The sequence below is a fragment of the Nesoenas mayeri genome (assembly GCF_963082525.1).
Source record: "Nesoenas mayeri genome assembly, chromosome: 8".
NCBI classification, from domain to species: domain Eukaryota; kingdom Metazoa; phylum Chordata; class Aves; order Columbiformes; family Columbidae; genus Nesoenas; species Nesoenas mayeri.
The window spans coordinates 25,364,045-25,381,571 of record NC_137554.1 but is presented as its reverse complement, the minus strand read 5'-3'; the positions used below and the strand labels follow the sequence as shown (position 1 = coordinate 25,381,571).

General features: G+C 40.4%; 1 protein-coding gene across 1 annotated transcript in view; it reads right to left on the bottom strand.

Moving 5' to 3' along the window:
• The window catches only part of CACHD1 (cache domain containing 1), a gene marked incomplete at its 3' end in the record, with an annotated part of 99,461 nt that overhangs the window by 48,087 nt on the left and 33,847 nt on the right, over positions 1-17,527 (bottom strand). The window contains exons 2-3 of the mRNA XM_080348577.1: positions 15,596-15,658; positions 6,774-6,922 (exon numbers count right to left, since the gene is read on the bottom strand). Of these exons, the coding sequence (XP_080204703.1) occupies positions 6,774-6,922; positions 15,596-15,658 (212 nt within the window). The remainder of the gene's footprint in view (positions 1-6,773; positions 6,923-15,595; positions 15,659-17,527) is intronic.

The following is a 17,527-nucleotide window of genomic DNA, read 5'->3' as shown; positions in this document are numbered from 1 at the left end:
TAATAATTTAAGATTCGCAGTAAAGCACTGATCACCACCCTTTCTCTGCACAAAGGAGACTTAACTTTTCCCACTGTCTCCCACTTTTGTTGGCAGCACGACTAATGAACAAGGTGGACAACATCAACGATGTCCAACTGAGGTCTCTCTGGAGATTCAGCCCAAAATGTCATCACACCGACACTTGGGAAGTCCAAAATAACAATAAAAACCACAACAAAACCTGTTCTTAGATGTAATTAGTTTATTTTCATACTTAAATGAGAGCAAAAGACATTGACTGAAATTCAGTTTCAAGACAGGCCCCCTCACCTCATTCCCTTCCCTGCCTCTCTCCAAAAAAGCTTTTCCTTCTGGATTCACTTTAATGAACAACCGATCGAAGCTGCATCCCGAGGGAGCAAACAGAGCCACGACTCCCACTTTGATCTCCTCCCCATGGAGAAATGCGCTCCCTGCCTTGCTTGCAAGATGTTCACTTGATTGACGTCGGCTCTGATGTGCAAACCGCTTTGAACTTCAGACATTAAATTCCCATCGGGCCACGCTCATTTTTATTCTCCTTCAACAGGATTTACAAGCAGGAGATCAGCAAGTGTAGAAGATAAAATAAATTTGCAGGGGCTTTGAATCTTACATCAAAACAGCACTCAAGTGAGTTCCAATTGGATTTTGTTCGGCCTGAATTTACAGTGTAAATCAACGTCTTTTGTACAGTTTCAGTTTAGGGAAAAATAAGGGAGCTGCAGATAAAAACGACACTTGAGCAGCTACCAAGGGGTTCTCATTGTTTTTAGACTCATTTATTTCCCTCCCTTTCCACCCATACAAATTTAAAGCTCATTTTAGTATGCAAATGGAATTACATAACTTCATTGAAAATTCATCATTTCCTTTGAAATTCACATCTAGGCATGTTTTCTTGATTGTGAGGCAAGATTTTCACTCATACTTTACATACTTCCCACTGCATCTAAACAGACTGCTGGAAAAAGACGATTTTATGAATAAATTCAACAGGAAAAGCAACTGATGATTCAGTTAACCAGTTTCTTCTGGGAAGTTATTCCAGTTATTTCAACTACTGCTTGAAAAAGTCAAAGCAGACGCGCTCTTGGGTGTAAAGATGTAAAAACTGGAAGGAGGACTGCAACCCAGCAACACAAACTGTTCCAAACCCCACCTTTTCATGAGGAACTTGGCCACATTCAGGAAGTAAAATGTTCAAGAGAGCAATTTCCTAAATACCTGCTACGGTTTATGGACACGACAACGTCACACCAAGACGAGCACTATGCACGCTCTCTACGTTTTCAGAAACCCACGTGCATTACCATAGTCTGATTCTCTGCAAGAACAGCAAATATACATCTTAAATTTCCTTTAGTTTGGCCCACCCGCCCCACCTGTGCAAGTGCAGCTCTGCAGATACTGTGGCAACTGAAGGAACTGGATGGGATTCCCGTTATCTCCCACTTAACTGCTCCGGAGAGGGAAGATAAACACCGAAAGAGCTGCGATAAAACTGAACCGCATTAGCAAATATTTAACCATCTGTTTAAAAGAGAAAAAAACAGACCACTTCTGAAGGTGGTATCACAGTCAGGGAGTAAATGATTTTCAAAAATAAGTTTGTAAAGTCACTTAGTCAAACAGTGCCTATTAATGTTTGTAACGCAACGCTGCCAAGTAGTATGTTTTACTAACAAATATTTCTCCATCCCTTCTCCTTTCACAAATTTAGATAAATGCATTCCCTAAGCTCTTATCAGCATAGTAAATAACGAAGAAAAATACATTTCCAGCCACACTGAAAGAGATATTCCAGCAGTAGAAGCAGGAGCACTAATGAAGGCAGCTGCGTGTTTCCTCACAAATTCATCTGAATAAGAAGCTATAGCCTCTTTTTTGGTGATCTTACTGCAGATGTGCAGGGATTTCTATGTCCAGAAACCACTGGAGTGCACTCCATGGCACCTGCTCTGTGAGGTACATTTTCCACCGTGCCTTCACTTGTATTTGTGTGAACACAACTTTAATCTACCTGGCAAAACTGGAACTACATAAAGCTACTTTCCTACAAGAGCCAGCCATCCTCAATCACAGCTTCTCCCAAAAAAAGGCATCTTGAACACTCAAGCATTACACATATTATCAGACTCACCCTTTCTTTTTGCATGGCAAGAGTGTGATTTTCTTTCATCTGCAAATATTCACTATAAAACACCTAATTGATCTGCCTGCTGCCATCCAGTCTGACACTATTTTTACAGAGAAAGCTTTTCAGGTTGTCATTCACGAGTCAGATCACTTGCAGGCCAGCAAAGTTACAACCCCCCGCAAATCTAATGCTTCCAAACCCATTTCCCAAAACTCGTTTCTTAAGTCCCTATTTAGACACTTTTCACAATGGACACGTATCCCATAAGTTCCCAGTGAAGGTGCAGGGAAGCTGCAGGTGTTCAGTACTTTTGATAAATAACCACTGTTTATTCTTTCTCTTCCCTCTTGCTGACACTTTCCTATAGCCCCATCCGCACCCCATGCACATCAAGCCATTTCAAGAAATCCTAATGACCTACCCACGGCTTTCTTGGGAACGAGGCATCTCAGGCATGACAAACAGGAGACACCATCTTGTACACAAAGGTATTTAATCTCTTAAGACGGAAAATGCTTTTAACTAAAACATTGTCTTGTAAATAGCCACCCAATTCAATCGTGACAGGGAATGTCTGCATGAAATCTGTTTCTCATGGTTTTTTCAACAGCTTTTATTAGTGAGAAAACACAATGACTTTTCCAGCAGGGGTTTCTTCAAGGATGAGAAGGTACATAACACTTGACATCCATTTTCCTTATCTCCCATCAGTTTACCCATCCGTTTGGCTCAGAGCCCACAGCTCTTTATCCATATTAACTGTGTCTGGTTGGAGTGATGCCCTTGGCAGCTGCTCTGGGAAAGGAGCAGGACCCTGTGCCCAACCCCATGGACACAGATATCACCCAGATCCATCTACACAAGCACATGCTTAAACACTCTGCTAAACCAGATGAGCCAAGAGTATGATTAAATGTTGAATTAAGGCCCATGGAAAAATTCCTGGCCAAAACCGCTCAATAGCCACTAACTGCACTGCTTCATCGAGCTGGTTTTGCATGTTCTGATTTATTTATTTTCATCGCTTTCCAAAGCAAGGTAGTTCCACTGCACAAACCTGCCTTGGTGGGGGAACAAACACATGATTACTGGTACTTACCCCAGTTAGGCTGGTGTATGTTGGGTACAATACTGCAACTGAAAGTACGGTCAGGCTGTTAATTTTAATGCAGAATTAGTCACTATGGACTGGAATCACAGTCACATGTAAACTTACTCGTTTGGGCTCTTCACTGTTAAAGTCAACACCACACAATGGCAATAAATACCGTTTTCCTTGTCATATCTCACCACTCAACTAAATGAGCAATTCAAACGCCAAGTTAATTTTATATTCCAGTTGGTGCTTTGCTAGTCCTATTTTGTGCTGTTTATAGTCACTAGGTAGGTGTGGTATTCTCACAGTTTATCTTGACCAACACGGCAAACTGTCTTCTAAGCCAATGCTCAGAGTTTCACGACAAATACAAGCAAATACAAGGCCCCACATGGATCCTTTTCCAAATGCTAACAACAAATATAAACTAAATAGATACCAAGCCATCAAAAAACCCTCAGAATAAATCTTCTCTCTCCACAATAGTTCATTACTTCTACTTTACATTGATGGTGCAAATACTTTCCCACATAATTTTTCCAAAAGAAACCCAAACTCGCTCATTCCCTAAAGCAGCAACACTAACCTAGACAGGGGTGTAAAGGCTGATGGAGGAATTGTCTGACAATATGCAGTACCCCCAGGATTTACAAACGCCATCATGCATTTAGAGGCTGAACACCACATCATAAACAACCTTAAATATTGGGGGACATGCCTTTAAATCTACCTTAAAAATACAGCCTGAAGATACTGCACTTCTGACACTGCTCTTGCACCAGATGTTTACTCAAGTAAAGAGGCCACATGATGAAATACCTCCCTACACCAAGAAAAAGAACACACAGAGTTAGGCAGTTGGAACACAAATATTTCACAGCCCTCCCAGAAGAAAAACCATAGCCCTAAGGACACAAGCATTTTCAGTTACAATTTAAAGCAAAGTATTTCCAGAAAACAGCAAATAGTACAGACAACTCTGTGTCTTTTTCAATGTGATCTCTTCTACAGCAGCAGCTAATAAATGTTCTAAAGCAAGCTATTCTAATTACTGTTGCTCTAACTCCAGGACACTTCTGCCCAACACTAAGACACATCTTTTAAACATTGAGGATAAGCTGTCACCAGCAAAACCACACCTAACTTAACCCCTCACTGGTGCAGACCTCTTCACAGCCAGACCAAGTTAGTCCAAAATTAAAGGTAGAAGCAAGTAAATCAATAGTCTTCAAAATACAATCAAAATATCCAGGAGGGAGATACTTGTGCCTATGTTTTACAAATAAGTCCTAAATCCATGTTCAAATACATATATAAATTCCACAAAACCTGACCATTAAGGTAGGTATCTTAACTTTTAGTGCTTTCTGCCCAAAATCTCAGTTTATGTATCTCTTTGGACAAAAAAAAAGTGCTCTCAGCGATTTCAGTTCTGCCTGCCAGCAAAGACACTCGCCCTGCGCGCTGCCTTCCCCCCTTTAACCAGGCTGAGAGGTGCTCAAGGGGGATCCTGACAAGAATCTAATCTTTTAATTTCAACAGAAAGCTTCTGCTTAGAAAAAGGTTTTATCCCATTTTTGAGATTTCTATTAAAAATTAATCTCTTTTCCAGAGATGTGGGGAGATGAGGACGAGCTTTTGTGGTAGTTGACAACTTTGAGCAGAAGCACTTAGACAACAGGATCCTTAACAAAGCACAGCACCAATAACAACTTTGAAGTTAAGTTTCAGAAGAGAAACACATTTTTACATTTTTTCTTTGTATGACTTGCAGCCAATTTCCTACAGACGGCAGTGGGTGTATTTCGGAAGGTCTGATAAGCCGTTGTTCTTCAACCACATACACTCGACTGTGTCTCACTGAAGTGCCATCCAGAAGATCCCGCAGACTGATAGACTGGTCTGGGAACCACTTTAACAGATTTAATATTATCAAGCCAAGTAACTTAATAAGGAGAATCATATTGTAGAGCCTGAATGAGAAGCTCTGCAAATAGATCATTCACCTCTCTGCTTTGCCAGCTGTGACCTCCGGTTCATTTTTCTCAAAGCACTTACTGTGAAGGATCCTTATGCAAGTCCACCATGGGCAAAGATATTTCTAGAGGACTTCCAAGCTAGGGAATTTTGAGGACAAAGTGAAAGGAAATTCATGAAAGTTTCCAGACTAAGAGAAGACCTCTCTTTTTTTTAATGAGAAATTATGCAATACTGACAAGGGGGTTATAAATCTCATTCGTCCTTCTCTTCACCCCTTGCTCAGAAGGCGCTACTGGTTCCTGCACAGAGAAATCAGAGGACAGATAGATCTGCATCCTCAACCGATTCTGGGCCTTTCTGCTAACGCTGCTGACAGTTTGGCCGCTGAGCACCAAATGCACCAGGAACTGCACCGAGAGCACTAAATCTACCCACACCCCCCAGCAAGGGACCCTGTTCTTTGGGGCCACCTGAGCCTTAACCCCACTCAGAGTTCTCACTCTGATGTCAATCCAGACAAACACAGAAGAAGCAAGTGGCCTTTTTCTCCAGCCACAGATTCATACCACATATTTGAATGCAGGGAATATTTGAAATCCTTACATAATCAAAGGTTGATGCCGTACTTCAGAAGAGATGAAAGCATGCTGTCATTAAGGGAAGGGCTGTCTTATGGAGCTAGATCGCAGAAACTGCTTTTCATATTTATTACTCAAGTTACCTTCCTCTCTCTAAAGTGGTTTTAAATCAGGCCGAGATATAAACAATGAAAATCTACTCTGGAATCAAGCTTTGCATAAACTGAAAGTTACTCCTCTTCTAGCACATATGGAGGTGAATGTTTAAAATGTTGAGCATTTAAAAGGAATTATTACACTTCTGCTGGAAAAATCAGACCATCTATCACACCTTCCTATAATTAGGAAACCCAAAGAAGTTTCTTCAAATACGCAGTAAAATAAAACATGATTAGAGACAACCAACTGCCTGGACTTAAACCATTCAAAACTCCTGTATTTAAAACCAAACCAAACCAAACCAAACTGAAAATGTAGTTCAGCAGTATGTAAACCTGATTAAACTGTAATGCAATTTTTAGCATATGATGTACTAACCAACTCGTGATGTTGGTTACTGCACTTCAAAGGAAAAAAAAATAAGTCCCATAACCAGCTTCAGCAGAGTTATTCAGGGTGAGCAGTGCCTTGATGCAAAAGCGGTATCTTGGGTATAGACAGACTCATTTTGTTAAGAAGACTATTCCATGCAATTAGGAGCTGAACAAACTATTTTCCTTTTTGTTTCATTTTACAAACCATCACAGCTGAGTCCCAGTTCTTGTTTAGAGCTCCTCATTAAACGTGTGCACAGCAGAAATGTAAAAGAATATGAGGACAAGATAAGAAGCACCTTCGGAGTATTGTCTTCCCCCTTTTTCAGAGTTACCAAGAAAATACAAGCTATTTTGCAAAGAAATCACCTTGTTCCTTCACATATTAAATGACAGACCAAGTAATTTCAGAATTTAATACTCACTCCATCATAGATGGTGGAATGGTACAGCAGTCCTGGATTGCAGTCAAGGGTGATGTGAGATGAGCCGTATATGATGCTTCCACCACTTGCTTGTTACGATTCACAACATCCAAGTAACGGTTAAATTTTTCACGAATTTTTTTTGCCAACTGAAAAAAAAAAGAAGAAAATATAAAAATTAAGCCTGTTTCTCTGTATTATCCCGTTCCCTATTAACCAACTTAAATTGTAAGTCAAAACTGCGTATGTTAAAGATAATAGTTGTCTACTTTGCTCATTGTACTCCTAATTTGGTGGCTTAAGCCCTGTGAAGTCAAGTAATTAATACAATTGGCAACAGAAAGCAGTCTATACACAAAAAAATAACATACAATTGCCATCTAGCAACAGGTACTTGAACAGAGAGTTTTTCCAGTATGACCAGTGAAATTTCCATTTTATCAAATTTCCCTTTCATCAAGAACTGAGACCTGGATGTGACTCTGCCTGTGCTGCCGGCTCCCCACTGAATCCCCACGTCCCCAGTATGATGCTCTTGCAAGGCCTGACGAGGACATGATGGAGACTAAAATAAACAGGCCACAAGTCAATTTTAAGAAGTTTTATCAATGCACACTTAAGGAAAGGCCAAAGAAGAGTATTTCAGAAGACGTCACCGACAGAGAAATCTCTGACTGCTCCAGGAGCAAAGAGCCAGCAGCACATCTGCCAGTGCACTGAGTCTGTTTAGGGAAAGAAAAAATCAGGATCCAGGCAACCCAAACCCCAGGAGTGTTTCTCTGTTCACAAACAGCCTCCTCAGTCAGGTGGATCTGAGCAGAAATAGTTTATAGCTCCTTTCATGTAGTTCCCCTCAGTGAGATTTGGGCAAAATAATCCATCCCAGTACTTGTTTTTTTTCCTTTGTATCCCCTGGTGCTTTCCTGGGGGCAGCGCAGGCTCCCAGCTCAGCACCTTCCCAGGGATTTTCTTCACCGATCAAGCAGCTCACTGTGGCCAGTCATCAGCCACAACAGTTTTAATTACAAACTTGAACAACAAAATGAAAGATCTGTAATTGGCATTATATTATAACAGTAAGAAAATAATGACAATCGCCTGCACAGGTGAAATTCTTCCGCAAGCCTTTTGTTGGCAGAGGTCCCTCCGAAGGAAGCAGACACTTAGAAATCAGGACAAGGTTTAGAAGTTACACTGTTACTTGTAAGAACAGATGATTGTATTTCTCTCCTTTCACAAAGTGAAAACTAACAGACTGTCATCCCTCCCCAGCAATTCTCAGGCTTTTTTTTTTTTTAAAAAAAAAAGCATCTAATTTTAGAAATAGAAAATTAGGTACTTCAGCCCTTCTCTTTAAATGTTTCTTAAAAATAAAAAGTAAAATCAAAGAATATTCGCAATATTGGGTACTTGGCAGGTTGCAGCCGGTGCATGGGCCAAGTGAAGCTGCTGCTCTGTCCGATAAGAGCTCATTTGTGTCTAGTTCATTAGGCACTTCACAACCAGACTCATTAATGACTTTGCAGGGGAAAATTAAAAGTGAAAATATTGTGGCTGTTATTTGAGCAAACGTGACAGTACACACAGTTACTAAGAAGCATCAGGTTTTACAAGAAACACTTATTGAGACTTTTGCCCCTGGTCTTTCATTCCAAGTGAGAAATTAATGAAATGGATCAAGCACATATAAAATTTACTCCGGCACATTTGGTATCCTTTTCACACCAACATATTGACTACACTTAATCCTCCACCAGACGCATCATAAGAGAAAGAGAATCACCTCTAAGCAATATACGGCAGTATTGTATAGTCAGAAATAGTCCACTTTGCATCTCTGCACTTTTATCAGAGCTGAATTTAGCTCGTTAATTCATAATACTCATCTCTGCTGGTCTCTGTGCGCTCAAACTCTATGGGGATGATTTAATGCTGCCGCTACATTTGTGTGCTGAGAAACGCAGCCGGTTGCTCCACATCCCCTGGACTGACAAATGTCTTTCCTAACTATTATTAACAGGACATTTCATCATGATTTACTTCGTTATGCGAATAACGAGGCTCACACTGATAACAGCAATGCTTTTGCCTCCATTGTTCCCAGCAAATGCTGCAGCCCAACAACAGGTCTCCTAGGAGCACAGGTTTTAATAGGACCTTGCTCAAATGACTTGCAGAATTTTACCTAATTAGTTTTGTAGAATGATTTATTGCCAAGGCACCAGAGGACTACTAATGGTCTCCTCCATGTTAGGCATCCAACACTAGTAAATTGCTCCCAGTTGTTGGATAATAAGCTGCTGGGTAGTTCTTTTTCTATTTTCCGGTAAGCTTTCTTTTTTTCTTTTTACAACTGTACTGCTCAAACTGTCCCTGAGCAGTGCATTCTTCTGCAGGGTCTCGAATATACACAAGCCAAATTTCCTAAATCAAAGCATTTAAGGTTCATGGTTACCCAGCTCCTCTCTCATTTTGGGCAAATGAAATACCTGTACTTGAGCACCATGTAAACAAGATACTTGAATCTACACAATTCCTTCTTGCTTTGTGCACCTGAAGTCACAAAAAGGGGAGAGAGCTTAATTTTGCTGAAAAAAAAGACCACACAACCATCATTAGCAGTGACAACACAAACACAGAGCATCAGAGCAAAAGGACTCTCGTTAGGAATCGCTGCTTTTCTCTGCTAAACGAGCGCTGTACAAGACGAGGTTTTGGTGTTGATGAGTTTTCATCTTCCAGGTTGAACAATAAAATCACCCCATAGCCTTTGAATTTTATCCTGCCGTGTGGAGTCTGGAGATCCGACACAGCTGATTTTCAGAAGATCCCATAGGTCAAAACATGACAAAAAGCAAATGCTCAGTACCTGACCTGCGTCTCTCATCTAAAAACCTCTGAACAGCTCAAAGTCATTATGTTACTTTTATGAAATGGGTTCCAACTCATCAGTCAGGGGAGAGACACAAGAGACCTGGTACCTCCCAGAGCTACACAGACATTTTTCCAGGCCCATGGACATGAGCATGGTTGGAAGAACTGAGTTTGTCTCATCTGAACTGCCTTAAAAATCATGCTCCCTGACAGCAAGGGAATACTCCCAATGGCCAAAAACACTTCAAAAACAGCTAACTCAAAAATTCACCAGTGGCAACATGATCCAATGAATAAATCACATTACAAACCTAAGGATAACACACCAATCAGCTGAAAAATGACTAAAACCAAATGGTCCTAATTCATCAAATCGAAAAGTATAAGCTGGATGAGGCCTAACAAAACTAACTTAATTTTTCTTCCATAGTTGGGCTTCACTGGAGCGCAAAAAACCATGACAGCGAGCAGGCATTCCAGTTCTCAGTGATTAAAACAACAGCAAAAAAATAATACATGCTTCCCAGCTCCTCATCAGTGCTCATGCACACACACATCATTAGCTCAGAAACATTATTCAGTTGGCAAAGTGATGCGCTTGGTTGCTGGAGCCTGTCAGAATAAAAGCTGCAGGCTTAAATCAGCTTCTCATTTTTCTAAATAAAAAAAAATAAAGTTTATAAGCAAAAGATCACTATTTTTCCAACATATACCCTCATTTTTTAGCCTGCCCAGAGCTGAGTAGCTGTTGCATGCTGATGGATGCAAGACCCACACCATGCTCGTTACAAAAACCTCATAATGAAAGGACCGAGATTTGAATTATGAAACCATCCTAATGTAATTGTTCAAAACATTTTTAAGGCAAAATGGAAAATCATGTCCCAAATTAGGCTCAGAAAAGCAGGGCAGCTCCCATCCCACACTCACTATTCCCTCGGGGAGGTGACTGATGTTTCCTGCTCCCACAGAAATGCTCAATTTCACCCATTTTAACAGAGACTCAACTAAATCCAGATACCTTGAGACGGACATAAAACGCTGCTACCAAGTTAATTCTCAAAGCGCTCTTCACCTCATTTTAAAAACAAAGCCTTGCTTGGCATTCCTCTCATCTTTTTTCAGACTTGTGTATTTTTCTCCTTAATTTTAAGGAACCAAAATATAAGAAATGGCCTTGAACAATACAGCCATTAGCTCTACTTTTCTGTATTTTTGGGGTTTTTTGGCAGCTGCAGTCTGCAGACAGGTTGGACAGTACCACCTGTTCTGATGATGGCAGCACCCATGGGTAATGTACTTCAATCGGCACCGGCCCCGTCAACAACCTTTCATCGCAACATCACTGAGCTCCTCTAATTTTCCCAGAGACATTTGCCTCATTTGCATGGCTCCCTCGAGCTTTTATTTCAAGCTTCGTTCCCCTCAAAGCTCTGAAGTCTCTTCCCTTTCCAGGGAGCGCTGAGGGAAAGCAGAGCTCCAAGGTCACGTTTTATTGCTGGCTGTGTCTTGAAAGCCAAGATATTTTTAATGTTTTTGAGACTGTATATAAAATATGTATCAATGAGGTTGATGGGCACGGATGCCGTAACGGGCTCACAGACTTGAATTCAACACTGCTGGGCTCCTTGAAAAGTATTGAGTTAGTATTTATATTTTTACATCCCCTGTGAAACAGAAGAACCTGGAATGAAAGTCTCTCACTCCACCATCCACTCCTCCTGCTGTATCACAACTTAGTGCTACTGTGCCCTCACAGATTCCTATTACAGAAAATTGTTAATAACCACTGTTTTACCTGACAATTCTATTCCTGAACCTCCCGACTAACTTTGACTTCTTAGCAGCTCACAGCAGATTTATATAAAACTGATTCTCTAGGTTATTATTGCTATTTTTATCCATGGTAATTATGCTCTGAATGAGCTAGAAAGAACACGAATGACAGTCTTCTAGCTCTAAACACAGGAGTTAAACAGAGAGAGGAACACATTTAAAAAGGAAAAACCTAATGACAAAAGGCATATGTCACTGCTTGCACAGTCATTAATTCTAAATTAAAATCCTCCCTCTGTCCCTGTCCTTCCCAGGCTTCACACAGGAGTGAATATTCCCAGGAATATTCCAGCAAGGCAATTTTCAGCTGACACAGGCATATTTACAATTTACTATCTCAACTAATTTAATTACTTTATTTGCCATGGCTTCCTTCCTCAGGGTGCATGGACAGACAGAAATAGAAGAAATGATGCTTAATTTCTGTCTGCAGAGATGTTGCTGTTGCTGTGCTCCAAGTTCTCTGTCAGAATTCGATGTATCAAGGCTTTTCTGCCTGAAGCTGGTAAATGTGCTCAAGACAGTGTCACTGTCCCCTCCCTGGAGCCCAGTTTCAGTTTCTCTGTATGGCAGAAACCACATGCAGAGCACGACACTGAACACACGCTGACTTGCTTGAAAATGGCCAATCTAGATTTTCCCCTAATAAAACCAACCATCTTCCACTTTATTATTATTTATATCACTAGTTCACACTGCTACATTTCACATTGTATGCGAGTTCCCTGATATTGAAATAACTCACAGGAAAGCAATCAAAGTTATTTTTGGCAACCACCATCCAATTTTTAATAACCTATTCAAGGCGAAAAAGGTTTGATCTGTTACGTACAATAGTAATTCTATGGCTGTAGACCTTAAAAGCGTAACGGTTTAATGTCAAAAGGTAAACCACTCCTTGTGTGGCATGAAGAAAGTGTATTAAATAGTGAGGCCTGAAGGCCAACAGCTGTAGTTTTTCACATTCTCAACCAACTGAAAGCCATTATTTACACAGTTTGGTATACAAAAAAAAAAAAGAAAGAAAAAAATCCCCCCCTACAACAATTCAGTGGTCTGGCAGAAAAAAAATCCCAGCTGACATAAAATTGTAATTAATTGCCTTTGGGTATCAGTTGCTAAGAAAACCTTAATGAATGACAAAACCAGGAATGAGCGACAGGGGATTTAATTTGCTTACATTTGTTTGCATTTGCTCAAGACGATCCCATTCGATGTACTACTCTTACTCATAAAACTCTGGTTATATTGCTTGTGATTCATTAGAGCTAAAAGACCTGGTTATTAATGAAACAGAAGTGCTCAATTATTCTTCTATCCACTTCACTGTTGAGCTTTTAACCACAGTAATTATGCTTCACCGAGGCCTCGTTTTTCTCCTCTGACAGCTCTGAATTCATCACACTACCTACAGTGTTCAGACAGTTATTTATATCTACTTAGGCCAAATACACACATCTGCGGTGGGGAAACAAGCAGCATCTTTCCCTGAGTGGAGAATTGATAGTCAAGACTTCAAAAGAAGTTTTAATCCCGTTTTTTGGTTTCCCAAAAAACACTTTTGGCATTAGAAAGCCATCTGATACGTATAATCCAGCCCACATGGCCCCTTCGCAGCGCACAGACCACCCAGAAATACTCGAGGAAAACGCTGCCCCAGCGCGACGTCAGGGCCAGCCCTTCTTTTCAGATGTCAGCATGGTTTCAGATTTAAACTTTTAAACTCGGGTGACAATTGCCCTTTCGTGGTCCCTTTGAACACAAGCACCCACCTATGTGTGCGCGGAGGGAAATGGAAACCAAATTAGTAATAGGAAGACACATCAGAATTGTATAAATTCATAACAATGATACAAAATAAACTACTCAAACACACACTCGTATGTATCTGCATCTCCAGGGGAAAAAAGGTACCACTGACATGAAGAGAACAAGATGTCATTATACTCAGTTCCATGTAACCTCTTCTAATTATGTGTTCTCCAATTAGAGGTTGCCAAAAAAGGAAAACAATTTCAGGGGGTTTACTGGAAGAGAGGAGATTTAAAAAATAATTGAAGGGTTCTAATGCAACAGTAATGACACATCTGCTGCCCCCATGTCATGACATTCATACTGGTGACTGCTTAATAAAAAAACTAGAAATAAAAAAGGCAGAAGCCAAATAGAGCTGGGAGAGAATAAGGATAATTATTAAAGGCATGGAAAGTCTTCTGCACAATTCACTTGAGAAGCAAAGTGGGAAAGGTGGCACAACAAAGGCAGTGGGATTGAACCCAGAGATGGGAACTCCCGGGCTTATTTATCCATCCCCATATTTTTTTGCTTTCATACTACAGGCAATGACCTCAACCACGATGACTGAAAATCAGATGTGTTTCTACAGCCAAACTGTAGGGCAGACTCCTACAAAATGATGAAGCTTCAGGAAAAGCATCAAATATCTTCAAACTAACTAGATCCAGGAAAAACCTCCTGTAAAGCATAACATCTATTAGTGCGGTTGAGACACCACTATCCGCAGGGTCAAGCAATCCTTAATACCAGAATTAGGATAATTTACTAGGATTAATGCATTGCTCTGCTTTCCTCTGTTGTTTCCCACACACATCTGTATCTCACCAAACACACATCTAACACAGACCCAAGCAGTACCAGAGGTGAACTTTGCTGGATTTTTTCCCAAACACAAACCTTGTCATTTTTGTGATAACACACACAAGAGATTCACCTTGAAATCTGTATCGTGTCAATCTAAGAGTCTCATTTAAATCCTAGATATTAAACACACGCTTTTATATTTATCATTTTTTTACACACTTCAATTTAATGCCAGTATGGGACAAGGCTTCTACACCAAAGACTTGGGTTTGGTTTACCAGAAACCAGCATCAGTTGAACTTCTCCTCAACTATTCCGCTTTCTGCAAATTGATTTAGTTCCTACATCAACCACAATCTCATCAAAAGCCACCATACTCCTTCTGAAACACAAGAGGAGCTGAGCCCTGCCCTCCAGTGCAACTCTCCAAAAGTTTAAATGCACTGTGCAGGGATTCACAGTCCAATTCAATCCAGCTCTGCCTTGACTTTTTCCTTGGGAATAATAATTTTAAAAAGCTGGGAATTTTACTGTTTACAGTAAACACAACTTAGAGTGTTAATTTGTTTACATTAAATGACCAGTTTTAATGCACACGAGCCTGCAATGTACTGATGCACTCTTGGAAACCAGCAACAGCAGCTCAGGCACAAATCACATGCAAAACCCACGTGGCTGAACAGCAATTCCCTTGTCCTCAGAGACAGCCCCGCTCTGAGGCACTTTTGTTCTTACTGAACATTAAAACTGGTTTGATAGGGGTCTAGGAAGGTCAGGTTACTCGCTGAAGGTTGTGTGAGTCCATGCTTAAACTGGAACGAAAAGCTGGTTCTTATTTTGCCCATCTCATCACATTTAGCACAAAGGTGCAGCTGTGAGCATAAGGAATTGGTACCTTTGCTTCTTAAAGAAGAAAGCAAGATCTGCTTGTTCTGTTTTAAAATTAATCTTCCAAATGTGCGCATGTATTTAAATGCAAACAGTCCCTGTGTTGAGATAATATATCTCAATGTTAAATTGAAGAGTTAAAAGTTCAAATGCCTTCTCATAAAAGCCCACACAAAATCACAAAAACCCTCAACCACAAGTGTTATGCATGAGGCTGTAGCTGTCCCATATTTACACAAAGCAATTGATACCTTTTCCACAGCCATAAACAATATTAGTGGTTTTGCTTTGAATGAAAATAATTGTAAAAGAGACACTTCCAACATGAAAACCAGTCAATTAATGTGAGATCCTACATGAGGGCGCCAGCTCTGCCTCTGCTTTTTTGTTTCTGAGGGAAGGATCCACACAAAGCAGATGGAAAAGCCTTTCCATGGCAATGCAAAACTCTCAAGTACATATTCAGCCCATTATAACAGCAAATGGAATAGAATATAAATGGAGATTGGTTATGTGAGGTGCTGGACACTTGGGAAGTGGCCCAAATAAATCCAGAGAAACTGTAATTTCTAAGGTGACACTGCCAATGGGCAGGAGGAGGTGGGAAGGGCTTTTGGACTCACCTGTTGAACTTCACTTTCTCCGTTCGATATTTTCTCCGTGTACACAAAGGAGTTGAATATCCTCTGCAAGAAAAATCAGAAAGGATGTGTAAGAGACCTTTTGTCATAAACATCACACTAGAATAGCTCCAAAAGGCACACGGGGAAGAAACTGGTGGCAGAAAAGGTCCATTTCACCTGGGGAATCTTTAATGCCAGGCTCACTCATGGGGAATCACATCCCCAGAGACCTGCTGGTGGATCTGCAGGAAGAAGCCGGGTTTGTTTTTGAAGGCAAAGACATAACAGATTTTTTCCAAAACATCTATTAATTTACCAAACTGACACAAGGTGCTGAAAAAAGTGTTTCACATTAGAAAGCTACTGCCCGTGTAAACTGTGACTGCTCTCTAGCACTAAACATCTAACCCAACATAACTATTCTTAGAAGTACCTGTTGTTATGAGCCAGATTTAGGCATATTTGGTATCCAGAATAGAGAAAAATGAGACCCACTTTTGAACATAACCAGATCAAGCTCACTAATGGCAAAAAATAGGATGTGAAAGATAAGCTTGGAAGGATTTTGGGTTATATCAACAGCATTTCTGAAAAGTTTGCTTGATGCATTTAAGTTTCTCTTTTGAGATTTCTCATTTCCAAGAGCAGTTTTCCCCTTAGGAACAATGGGGCCATCCCCACTGGAAAAGCAACAAGTGTCCCTAAAACATTCCTTTTTCTGTCTAACTCAATAGCAATATGTCGGGGCTGCATAACGCAAGATATGTAAGAGATATCAGTGATATAAGCAGAAAGAATATATGGTGGGTGAACACCTTCCCCGATTGTGGAGGAGGCATAAAAAATTTAAATTAAAAAAAGTCAATGGGATTTTTCTCTACCAGCCTCAAGGGGTGAGCCAGGATTCCACTGACAGAGTGGATTATACATCTACCAGTGTTAAGTCAAACACAAGACAATACGTCAGCAAGAACATCTGTAAGCCCGGCCACATCTGGAAAAGGACAGCAATTCATAAAGACCTTGTTGAGTCCCTCCCTTAATGTGATAGTTGTGAAATTACTACAAATCATGTTTACAACAACACAATAAGCCAGAGTCAGCTCTCCAAATTATTAGCAACAACTGCAGTTACTAAAGTTTAAATTTCACCCAAATCCAGTGTAGTCATTGGTCCATGACTCCAAAAGTTTTATTGATGCAGGTTTAGCTGATTTCCTCCTAAGGCCAAATGCAGCTATAATTGCCAAAACCAGCCTGGAAAACCCTTTGACGTGCTCCACTCTACTTGCCATCATCCCTTTCCCTTATCCCTCTCCCCCCTGAGGACTTCAGGAATTTCAGAAATTTGAACTCTTAATTCTAAAGAAGCATTTGGAAGGGCAGCAATAAATCTCCTCAGTTTACAAGTCTCAGGGAGCCAAGAAACTGGGAAAGCAAAAAAAAAAAAAACAAACCCAACAAAAAACAAAGTTTTTACTCTTAAAAGCCACCCGTACATTGAGACATCCTCTTCTTCCAGACCTTTGTTTAAAGTTCTTCTTGGGTCCTTTAACTACAAACATGTTGGCTTTGCCCCCGCCCCCTTCCCCATCATGAGATGAAAAGATAATTGAAACATCAGAAGAAAATACATTAAAGCATGTCATTTTGACACAAAATGTTTTAAATGAATTGAATTTTTCTTTCCATGCAGCATTTAGTTCCTGGACATCAAAAGGAGCCAGAAGGAAACAGACTGTCAGCTCCCGAAAAGGGAGCTTTCTGTCCCCAACACAAAGCTGACCCTTTCCTCCACCCCTTGAACACGTAGACATGTTTATGAACCTTAAAATAATGCCAGAGAACATTATACGCCGTTATATAAGAGCCGCAATGCCAGTAGGAATTTATTTGGCCATTAGGCTAGGTTTTTAACCTATTTTTGCTTGA